At 35.4% G+C, this 12,273-nt stretch overlaps 1 protein-coding gene across 1 annotated transcript; it reads left to right on the top strand.

The window, feature by feature from the left end:
* Nucleotides 1–7,679: 7,679 nt before the first annotated feature.
* LOC146158009 (microfibril-associated glycoprotein 4-like) lies at nt 7,680–9,756 on the top strand. Its single transcript, XM_083383643.1, has 6 exons — nt 7,680–7,988; nt 8,197–8,261; nt 8,542–8,638; nt 8,857–8,953; nt 9,114–9,245; nt 9,573–9,756. The coding sequence occupies exons 1-6, from the start codon at nt 7,718–7,720 to the stop codon at nt 9,754–9,756; spliced, it is 846 nt and encodes a 281-aa protein (XP_083239769.1). The 5' UTR covers nt 7,680–7,717.
* Nucleotides 9,757–12,273: the final 2,517 nt, after the last annotated feature.

The following is a 12,273-nucleotide window of genomic DNA, read 5'->3' as shown; positions in this document are numbered from 1 at the left end:
TTCACTTTTAAAGCAAGAAAACATACCTTTACTTATACTATATATGGGAATACGAAATTTAAGCATATCAAATATTTTTCACATTGAATTTCTGTGAGTCCAGAGAATAACGCAAATGTCGAACATTTGTTTCCACCTCGAGGAAAATGCTGACTAAAGCAAAGTTACCACTAACAATAAGAAATAAGGACAACTCCTTGATAGTTATCCTCTTTAAGTCTTTGGCAGAGCACGTGTTTGAGAGGGCGTCTCGCCTTGTTTCAAACTTGACATGTAACCTTTAATCTCGTAATCTATTAACAGTCTTGCGGGTGGTGTTCTCACGCTCTGCAAAACAAGCCACGCCACTTGTTTTGCTGGCGTCTGACTCACGCTCTGCAAAACAAGCCACTATTTTGCTGGCGTCTGACTCACGCTCTGCAAAACAAGCCACTTGTTTTGCTGGCGTCTGACTCACGCTCTGCAAAACAAGCCACGCCACTTGTTTTGCAGGCGTCTGACTCACGCTCTGCAAAACAAGCCACTTGTTTTGCTGGCGTCTGACTCACGCTCTGCAAAACAAGCCACTTGTTTTGCTGGCGTCTGACTCCTGCTGCAAACTGGCCTTAGAATGGCCGCTGTAATGCCTAGCCATGTTTAAAAAGTTCCGGCCAGTCTTATTGGCCAAATATGACGTAACTTTCGTGTTCTTTTTCTTCCTACGTATTGGCTATAAACATGTTGTTTCTTAGCGGCTTTGCGGCATTCTCTAGAGAAGTCTTTTGCGCAGTCTTTGGCGTAGTGTTGAGCCGACAGTGGCGGCAATAGGCCGTGGCTGTCACAGTAACTTTGAAACAAATATACGTTCATTATTGCTATTCGACAACCCTTTACTGCACATTTTAACAATATAATTTCAATTGGTATTTTAGTTGTGGTTATGACAGGTAGCATATCTGGCCAGAAACCTTCGCAAACCAACAAGAACTCACTCGGTTGCGTTCTGCCGGGCAACTGCATAAGGGGTCAGGCCCCAGTGCACAAGTCGCGGCGGGGTACGTGGCGTTGTTTTGCACAATGTGCGCAAACATGTGCAAAAAATGTGCGCACATTTTAAACTGCCTTTAAAATGTGCACACGTTTCAAAAAATGCCTTCAAAATGTGCGCACATTTTTAAGTTAGAGTCAGAGTTGGGGTTAGAGTTGAGTTAGAGTTTAGAGTTTTTTGTACAATACTTAAAACGACATTTATTGGATGTTTGCTGTCAAATTATTTTTGCTTGTTTTAGACTACAAACCATTCGTCGAATATTTGTTCTTAATCGCGATAATTCGGGATGAAATGGACGAAATGCTTTTCAATGGGTTTGATTTTATAATAAAATACATTAAAACTAAAATACACTTAATAATCGGTTAAAACTTGTTAGCAGTACAATTTAATTGGGTTAAATCACATATAAGTAAATGTATAATTAGATTTTGTCATTTAACCATAGGTTTGTGATATTACATCCTTCTTTCTATAATATATGAACCCCAATCTCAGACGGGAGTCTAATATTTTTGTTTGGGGCATGACAATTTTTTCAGCGATGACATCACAAAGTTACGTCATAAAGTGACGTCATAAGTTACATCGAATCGTGACTTTTCAAAATTACAAGTAGCCGGGACGTTATAAAAAGTAGCCTGAAGAACACCTCACAGTTTGCTTATATTTTCGGTTGGTGATGTTTTACTTTCAATACAAAAGATAAATATACTCTAAAAAGATGTTGTCGGTTAACAAAGCGAAAAAACGGCTTAAAATCGTTAAAGTTGCACAAACTTTTATTTTCAAGTTTTCGATGAGTCACAGGATTTTGGGGAGGAAGCATTTTTTAAAATGGACCAAGGCTCACTAGAAATGTAATTCCTATTGTCCCCCACCCCCTTTGGATCCACCTATGACCCCAACCTCCCCATAATTTCCCCAATTTCAGCCACAGTTAGCGGTTTATTCCAATGTTTTCCACCCACTATAAAGTGAAAGCTTTTATGCCAGACGAAAAAAAAGAGTTCCAGACATTTCTTGTAATTTTGAAAAAAAGCTTTCTTGAAAAAGCGTTCATTGCTGGAGATCTTTAAATCACATCAGAGGTATGCTTTTTAGAAATGTGCGAAAGAAAGTCAAAGTAGGTTTGATTTAAACATAACCTGTTTTAGGTAAATTAAACCAGTAAGCATTGTAAGATAGGTCAAGGCTTTACCTCTGTCAGAAAAATAGTTGATCGACAGCTTCAAGGTTTTTATATTGTCAGTTTTCTAATTAAATGAATTAGAGCAAAATGAAACTAATTCTAATTGAAATCAATTATTAAATCTGTGTGCTCAAATTCTAGCTCGACTGTGTGCTCAAATTCTAGCTCTAATTTAATTCGGATTTTTCCAAAAATGGTATAGTTTTTCCAACAGCATTTTTAAATCTCTTAGTCGAAATAAAGAATTTAAATTAATACTCTTTGTTCAAAACGACTTGTATGTAATTTTTGCAGTCTGAAAGAGCTATCTTAAACGTAAAAATAGCTCAGAAAAATTTACCAGTTACATTTTGATGAGAATAAAGTACGATTTAAACTAAATTGATTGTGAATAATTAAATGCAATTCTAGTTCAAATTCTAGTTTATATAATTTTTTAAAGATTCACTGAATCTAATCTAACTTGAGGAAAAAATGAAATAATTTAATTACATCTGCTTGCTTTAGTGTGCAAAAATGTTTAACAGCTGCCTTGAGCCAAAAAGTTGAAATCTGAAATTGTGTCAAAAGTGCTGATTACTTATTCTGTGCAGTTCTTGAAAATCCTGGATTTTCGTCTGTTCGTGTTCAGTTCTTGCAACGTTTTGTCATTTCCGTTACGTCATCACTAGGGCGATTATTTTTTTACCTGAAAAATGAGAAATTTTGACCTTGAAATTAAAAATTTTGACAAATTTTGACCTAAAAATATATAATTTTGACAAAAGTTTGACCTATTAGAATACATTGATTTAAACAACACATTGTTGTCACTTCATTAGTCTTCTGATGTCGTCAGCCACACGTTTTTGATGTTTTACTGACCACCGGTCGAACACAAATCACTTATTCTTTCGGGTTTATTCAAAATGCTTGGTTATGTTTTTTGTCAATTGGAAAAGACAAACGATTATAAAATTGCCAAACAAAAGCAACAAGCAATTTATTTAAAAAAATGTTGTGTAAACAGTTAAATAGTATACAACGTCAATATAATTGCAGAAACTTAAAAAGAATCGAGTTATCGAAAATAGGAAATGGAATAACTGCAAATAAAAACTAGACCTGGTGGTTAATTCTGCAAGCTCGTATTACTGTATAACGTATATTGCTCCAGTGAAGACATAATACAATTAAACTGTCGTTAAATATAACTAAATGTTTTTGAAAAATTTAACTGAAGGACAATGTCAAAGTGCTTACTATTATTTCTTTTTAATTTGTAGACGATTTACTTGTATTTTTTATCAATTATGATTTAAAATAATTTTGATAAATTTTGACTTATTTTGACAAGTCAAAAAATAATCGCCCTAGTCACTAATAATGTTGAACGCGCACAATGTGCAACTTGCTACGAAATGATTGAGTAGCGAGGAAGAATGCAGCTGCTACAAAACTAACCTAAAGCACTGTTTAAGTATAGAACAACAAATGATTTTTGTTAAATTGTATAGTTTAATTCCTGGAGAATTTGTTAAAGAAAACATGTTTTGTTCTTATATTTAAACCTTACAGGGTTCAAGTTCAAGAGTTAAAAATAAAAATGAGGAATACAATAATCCTTTTCTTCTTCTAGCTTAAATATTCTTACTTTTTCCTCATTTTTTTAATTCTGGTTAGTTGATCCTTTATACGAAAATGAGGATAAAAGTGGGAAATGAAATTATATGGGCCGAAAATTTATTTTCGGGACATATCTTGTTTTTGCTGCTATTCTTTTCTGGTTTCATATGGTTTGCTATGGTTTCCTATGGATTTTTTTTCCTGTAATTTTCAGACATGGCGTAGAGTGGTATGTAAGTGCTTTTTAGAAGTCTATAAGGCTGCACCCCCAGGGGCCTTTGCTTGGGGGGCAAAAACCTAAAATATTGCGTTTTAGCTATCTGTAGCTATCGACTGCCATCTAGCAGCAGAAAACATTTTATACAGAATTCGTTTATATTCGCTTGCTTTGTCCAGCTTGTGAAGTGACGAAGCGACTGCATTTTACAAAGAGGCTTCTCTTTAGTAAAATTACTTAATGCTGTTAAGAAACAACATATGTTACGGCCGCAAATTTAAATGCGAAATCTGGTGGCAATATACACCTTTCTCCAACATATCAACACCAGGCAAAACACCACTTAAAATTGTGTTCTGATATGTTGGAATAGAGTAGCATACGAAACAGGTGCAAATAGCAATTATATTTCCAAATCTTATTTCATTTTATTGTCGCGGTAATACACAAAGAGGTAAGGCAGTGAATAAACTTTTATCCACCATACAATTAACGCAGGGAAGCATTGCGAGTAGAGATGTGCAAAGCAGAATACCGGCGACACATTTATAATGCTTGCTTTAAATGCGGCGTCAGCGTTTTTTCGGGCGACCAATTACTTCGCGATAAGCTTCGCCTAAGAATCATGTGTTAATAGGGTGTATTTACCGCCGTAAATTTAAATGCGAAATCTTGAGGCAGTGCACGCCTCTCTGTTAGCATCCGTGGCATGTTGCTCCAACCAAACATATCAACATCAGTCCGAAACAACTAGCAAAACTTTAATTTAATAGTTTGCGTATTAGGCACATGATAGTGTGTTTCATATTGTTTGAAACTACAGATTTAAAGCCTGTTTTAACAGTGATTTGCTAATTAAAAATTAAAAATTAAAAATTAAAAATTAAAAATTAAAAATTAAAAATTAAAAATTAAAAATTAAAAATTAAAAATTAAAAATTAAAAATTAAAAATTAAAAATTAAAAATTAAAAATTAAAAATTAAAAATTAAAAATTAAAAATTAAAAATTAAAAATTAAAAATTAAAAATTAAAAATTAAAAATTAAAAATTAAAAATTAAAAATTAAAAATTAAAAATTAAAAATTAAAAATTAAAAATTAAAAATTAAAAATTAAAAATTAAAAATTAAAAATTAAAAATTAAAAATTAAAAATTAAAAATTAAAAATTAAAAATTAAAAATTAAAAATTAAAAATTAAAAATTAAAAATTAAAAATTAAAAATTAAAAATTAAAAATTAAAAATTAAAAATTAAAAATTAAAAATTAAAAATTAAAAATTAAAAATTAAAAATTAAAAATTAAAAATTAAAAATTAAAAATTAAAAATAAATATTTAAAAAAAAAAAATAAAAAAGTTAAAATGTGAATTTGCTTCCAGAAACGTTTTGTCGTTTCCGTTACGTCACTCGTAATGTTGAACGCGCAGAATCTACAATTTACAAAAGGAAATGATTTCTTTGCGAACGGAAACAATTATTTTGAGTAGCGAGGTTGAATGCAGCTGCTCCATGTTAACTCATTTTTATACTACCCATGTGTGACTCGAGACAGATTTTAAGCACTTTTTCGATCCAAAATTTAAATATAAAAACGCAATCGTTTGTTTCATCTTCTTGCGACAACATTTTAATAGAATCCCTCGTAACCAACCCAACAAAACAACACGAATATAAATAACGAAGTTTTGGGACATTTTTGATTAGCCTATAAAAAAATGACAAGATGCATGAAACTTGGAAATGTAACGCTTCCTAATTATTCAAACCCTGCCTTGACTTGCATCACCTCTTAGTAGGATGTTAGTTGCGGCAAGTGTGCCTTGACCTGGCGCAATTTCCGGTGTGCCCAGGTGACTTCCGGTGACCAAAAGTAAAATTAAAGTGTTCAAAAGTGTCATGAAGTGCAAAAAGTGTCTGTTTTGGTTTGGTTTGGTCTGTTTTGATCTGTTTTGGTCTGTTTTGGTCTGTTTTGGTCTGTTTTGGTTTGCTTTGGTTTGCTTTGGTCAGATTGGGTTGTTTTGGTTGATTTGGTTTGTTTTGGTTTGCTATGGTTTGGTTTGGTCTGTTTTAGTCTGTTTTGGTTTGTTTTGATCTGTTTTGGCCTGTTTTGGTCTGTTTTGGTTTGCTTTGGTTTGCTTTGGTTTGCTTTGGTTTGCTTTGGTTTGCTTTGGTTTGCTTTGGTTTACTTTGGCTTGCTTTGGTCTATTTTGGTTTGCTTTGGTTTGCTTTGGTTTGCTTTGGTTTGCTTTGGTTTGCTTTGGTTTGCTTTGGTTTGCTTTGGTTTGCTTTGGTCTGTTTTGGTTTGCTTTGGTTTGCTTTGGTTTGCTTTGGCTTGCTTTGGTTTGCTTTGGCTTGCTTTGGTTTGCTTTGGTCTGTTTTGGTTTGCTTTGGCTTGCGTTGATTTGCTTTGGTTTGCGTTGATTTGCTTTGGTTTGCGTTGGTTTGCTTTGGCTTGCGTTGGTTTGCTTTGGTTGATTTGGTTTGTTTTGGTTTGCTATGGCTTGCTTTGGTCTGTTTTGGTTTGCTTTGGTTTGCTTTGGCCTGTTTTGGTCTGTTTTGGTTTGCTTTGGTTTGCTTTGGTTTGCTTTGGTTTGCTTTGGCTTGCTTTGGTTTGCTTTGGTTTGCTTTGGTTTGCTTTGGTCTGTTTTGGTTTGCTTTGGTCTGTTTTGGTTTGCTTTGGTTTGCGTTGGTTTGCTTTGGTTGATTTGGTTTGTTTTGGTTTGCTATGGCTTGCTTTGGTCTGTTTTGGTTTGCTTTGGTTTGCTTTGGCCTGTTTTGGTCTGTTTTGATTTGCTTTGGTCTATTTTGGTTTGCTTTGGTCTGTTTTGGTTTGCTTTGGCTTGCGTTGGTTTGCTTTGGTTGATTTGGTTTGTTTTGGTTTGCTATGGCTTGCTTTGGTCTGTTTTGGTTTGCTTTGGTTTGCTTTGGCCTGTTTTGGTCTGTTTTGGTTTGCTTTGGTTTGCTTTGGTTTGCTTTGGTTTGCTTTGGCTTGCTTTGGTTTGCTTTGTTCTGTTTTGGTTTGCTTTGGTTTGCTTTGGCTTGCTATGGCTTGCGTTGGTTTGTGTTGGTTTGGTTCGGTCTGTTTTGGTCTGTTTTGGTTTGGTTTGGTCTGTTTTGGTCTGTTTTGGTCTGTTTTGGTCTATTTTGGTCTGTTTTGGTTTGGTTTGGTCTGTTTTGGTCTGTTTTGGTCTGTTTTGGTCTGTTTTGGTTTGGTTTGGTCTGTTTTGATCTGTTTTGGTCTGTTTTGGTCTGTTTTGGTTTGCTTTGGTTTGCTTTGGTCAGATTTGGTTGTTTTGGTTGATTTGGTTTGCTATGGTTTGGTTTGGTCGGTTTTAGTCTGTTTTGGTTTGGTTTGGTCTGTTTTGGTCTGTTTTGGTCTGTTTTGCTTTGTTTTGGTTTGCTTTGGGTTGCTTTAGTTTTCTATGGTTTGTTTTGGGTTGCTTTGGTCTGTTTTGGTCTGTTAAGGTTTGCTTTGGTTTGATATGGTTTGCTTTGGTCAGATTAGATTGTTTTGATTGTTGTGGTTTGTTTTGGTTTGCTATGGTTCGGTTTGGTCTGTTTTGGTCTGTTTTGGTTTGTTTTGGTTTGCTTTGGTCAGATTAGATTGTTTTGATTGTTTTAGTTGATTTGGTTTGATTAGGATTTGTTTTGTTTCGCCAGGAAAACAAAATGCTGGTTAAGTTTATTACAATCTGTCTCTCCTTCCTTGTGATTTGTGACGCAAACCGATGCAGTTACGTCACAGTTCCTGTTTGTGACAATGACGTCACAATATCACCAGGGTCCCTGGGTGCGCCACGTGGAGCCAAGGGCGACCAAGGTCCTGCTGGTAAACTTGGGCCCAGGGGAATACCCGGATCTAGGGGGTTAAAGGGTGAAAAGGGTGAAGTTGCTCAGAGTGATGAAGGCGCTTTGCAAGAAATGTGGCAGAAAGTGAGAGGTAACTTGGTTCTACATCGCATGTGTGGCTGCTGTTTAAAGCAACACAATGATTAAATAACATAAAACCTAGAGTTATTGCATCTTTATAATTTAATGATGTGAAGGTTCTGCTCTAGGCTTTATGCTGTAGGAAGCCATGGGGCTTGTAATGCGGTGTTTGTTTAAGTTATTATCCAAACCAATGTAAACAACAACAAACTTTTCAGAGTTAGAAAGGATTGTGACGTCACTTAACTGGAGGGCAACACTTCTCATCGAAGACGGATGGACGGTAAGAGGACAACAACGCATTAACAACGCATTTGCAAAAAACGGGCATTGATTTGAATTGCATTTTACAACTTTTATATAATTGTTGGTTAAATTCAGGAAGTTTGAATTTTTTTTGCTAAAATGGCCCCTCCAACTAGGGATGTCCGATAATATCGGATCGTAGCCGATTCCCTAATTCCTGCCAACAATTGAATCCACTGAATTTTATATTTTTGGTCGCCAACACAAACTTGCAAAGTTATCACGAAACCAGTTTTCTATCAATTCTTGTTTTTCAGGTTTTCCAGCGGAGGTTTAACGGGAGTGTGGATTTCAATCGCAACTGGACCGAATATAAATATGGATTTGGAGACTTTTCAGGCGAATTTTGGCTGGGTTAGTAAGCGGCTTACCTAAAATAAAGCTGTAAAATACTTTCGTACAACTGCAAAATTTAGCACTTTAAAAAACGACAGAAAAATATTCGCAGATTTGTTTTTCTCGACTACTTCGCGCACGCATAATGTACGGTAACACAACTTTATAAAAACAGTTATCAATATCCGCAATTCTCGCTCTAAACAACTAATGCTAAATGTCTTAATAATGCACAGGCTTGGAAAGAATCCACTCGCTAACCTCTGGCAAGCAATGTCGGCTTCGCATTGATTTGTACGATTTCAACGATACCCACAGCTACGCAGAATACAGGTAAGTTGGTAAAATACCAAAAACATAATTTACTACATGTTTAAAAAGTGCAACTACCTTGTTGAAAATATCAATCGACTACTTTCCCCATTCAACATGACAAGGCTACATGCACAACATTGGACTTTATCTCTGTTTTTACAATGTTGTTTTTTGTCAGTTCATTCTCTGTTGGGAACGAGGCTAGCAACTACACACTGCTGGTAGCTGGGTACAGTGGTACAGCTGGTGACAGTTTGGATTATCACAACGGAATGCAGTTTTCAACCAAAGACCGAGACCACGACGAAAAGTAAGTCGATATTTGCGTTTTATGTTTGCAAGAAAACACGAAAATAAAAGGAAAAAAATTGATGTATTTTTTTTTAGCAAACATACAATCTACATTACAACCATTCGACCACTATATAAAGCGTTTTTTTGTTTAGCAAATTTTGCTTAAACGGCTGATAAATTTTTATTACTGCTACTTTGCACTGGGGAAGTCACTTTTAACAAGAGATCAAATTTAAGTTACCATGATAAGATGCTCTGTATTCACTTAAACGTTGTTTAATTCCTGAATATTAATTTACAATTTTATGGGTAATCGCTTTAACGATAGCATCCTGTTGTTTAGTTCCGGTGAAAATTGCGCCAGCGACTACCTTGGAGCTTGGTGGTTCAAGATATGCCACTACTCTCACTTGAATGGGGAGTGGGCAAGAACATCGACCGGACGCGGCAAGAACATTGTCTGGCTCCATTGGAAGGGTTATAACGTTGCATTGAAAGCTACTACCATGAAACTGAGATGCGATTGATCTGTTATAATTGCTCGCAACTTGTACATACATTTCGTACATCGTAAAACTAAAAGTTAATTCCTATCAGTCACCTTTTTTGCGCAAAAAATCGAGTTTCGCAATAAAACATTTAAACATAGGTCATATTAAATTAAACTTTTTTAGAGAATAGTCGCTTTCCGTAAATAGAAGCACGCGGCAATTTGTTTGGACATTCACCCAGAACTCGATTAGGATCCCACAATTGTATATTTTTTTATTTCAGTATTGCAAACTCTTACGTCACGACACTTTGCTTTTAAATGGATCGTTTATAAAATACATGACATCATACCTTTACTTGTTTGAAGTTTATAAATTGCTAAGTAACCGAAATATTTTGGCGAATTCGCGTAACATGTTAGTAATTAGACATAACGGAAACTGAAGGAACAATAAATATTTCAAAAACATGAAAGGTTGTTTTATTTGTCGATGTAAAAACTGTTTTGTCAAGCAAATAAACTATGATGACACCCCAGCTGAAGAAAGAAAGTTTGTTTTTTAATTGAACTGGCCATGCGTAACTTCCAAAGAAAAACGTCATAAAGTGATTTCATTTGTTGTTGGTAATAATAATAATCTTTTATCAACTTATTGCAGACAAACTATAGCACAGATTTCAGATACCAATGATGTGTATTAAGGCTAATTTATCAGCCAAATAATGCCTAAGAATGTGCTGGGTAGGCTAAACATTTTTAATATTATATATTTAGTATGTATAATGTACACATTTTTTACTATTATACATTTAGTTGGTATAATGTACACATTTTTTACTATTATACATTTAGTATGTATAATCAGGGGCGCCCGCAGGAAATTTTCCAGGGGGGGGGGGGCAATCAGGGGCGTAACCAGAAAATCAAAAAAAGGGGTCCTGAATTTTCAACTTAGGGAATTCCCCTATTTTTCGCCTGATGTTAATGAATAATGACGTCATTAAAACAGTGAAAGTATGACGTCATAGAATGGTGATTGCAAGACGTGATAGAAAAAACCCAGAAACACCAAATACGTCCAGCAAAAGCGAGCACGTGCGTCGTCGACAATACTGTCAGGCGCCAACTGCGAAATCACGGTGTACAATCGTTAACTTCAGGCAAAAAAACAAACCAATACCGTGAAATATATGTGTTTAATTGTGGTAGAATCATACATCATTCGACTATCAGCAGCGCAGTTTTCAAGTTCCATGAACAGAACTAGCGCTAAATTACAAGCACGCCTTTCACCACGTGCAATACTAAACGAAGATCGTTTTGACCGGGTGTTTTTATGCAACGATTAGCACAACATCTGCGCCGAGCTGTGTGCCAAGTCAGCTAAATTACAAGCTGCGGTTGAGGGGAAATAAGTCGCGTCCATTATGCATAAAGAGCATAATTTTGCGTCAACTATCATTACTTAAAAATTTATACTTTAAAACGCGCACGACAGTCACCATTATACCTCATTTTAAGAATCTGCTTCATTTAAACAAATGCCGATGTTACACCAACATCGGATATTATCGCAGAGACCGAATGACGAGAAACATACTGCGTATAACGTTTTTTAGCGAGAAAAAATAAATAAGGTTTGACTTAGCGTTGTCAATTGTCAAATACTTGCTAATTACAAATCAGTCAACCTAAACCAGAGCTTCTCAACCAGTGGGGGCCATAAGAACATTTGAGGTGGGCCACAGACCAATTTGAAAAGCTAGATTTAGTTTCATTTGTGTCGCTATATTTAATTTTACAGGAATAATGGCTTGGGGAGGAATTGAGAAGATGCAAATTTATTGTTTAGCCGCAAGTATCTCACTAATGCACGGTTGATTAAATAATATGTTTTGAAATATATTCTGCTGCGTTTTGTTCTAAACCTATTTAAAAGTTTTTTCTTTCATAAAAAGTATTGGTCCACAGAATTTGTTTGCAAGGTAAATTGGCCACAAACGAAAAAAAGGTTGAGAACCACTGACCTAAACAAATAACGAAAGAGAAAAACTATCCAGCGTTTACGGTTCACCAAAGTAAAGACGAAAAACGGCGTTTTGCGCTCGATTTTGGCTTCGCATTAGATTAAGACGCGTGACCCAATTACTTAAAAAGCACGCCGCTTCGAATAGTTTGCTAAACCATGACAAAAACGAAGCAAAAACGATAACATCACTTACAAAAGTGGGGGTAAGAACTCCCGCCCCCACTGGATACGCCACTGGGGGCAATGGATAGTGTATATTATTTTTAACTTTTATAAGTAATACATATTACACTTACAAATAATACTAATAATCATATTTTGAAATTCCAGGGGAGGGGGGGGGGGGGAAGTGCCCCCCCTTGCCCCTTCCTGCGGGCGCCCATGGGTATAATGTATACTTTTTTTACTATCATTGTAGAAATCAAGCAAGTTTGTAATACTCAACACTTCTTCCTATTATTGCTTGCGTCTACAAGGACAAAAGAATGTACAATTTTCGCACAGTAGAAAGCAAATTCAGTA

The sequence above is a fragment of the Ascidiella aspersa genome, chromosome 3 (genome assembly GCF_963924565.1).
Source record: "Ascidiella aspersa chromosome 3, kaAscAspe10.2, whole genome shotgun sequence".
Taxonomy (NCBI): Eukaryota; Metazoa; Chordata; class Ascidiacea; order Phlebobranchia; family Ascidiidae; genus Ascidiella; species Ascidiella aspersa.
This window is presented reverse-complemented; position numbering and strand designations above follow the sequence as displayed.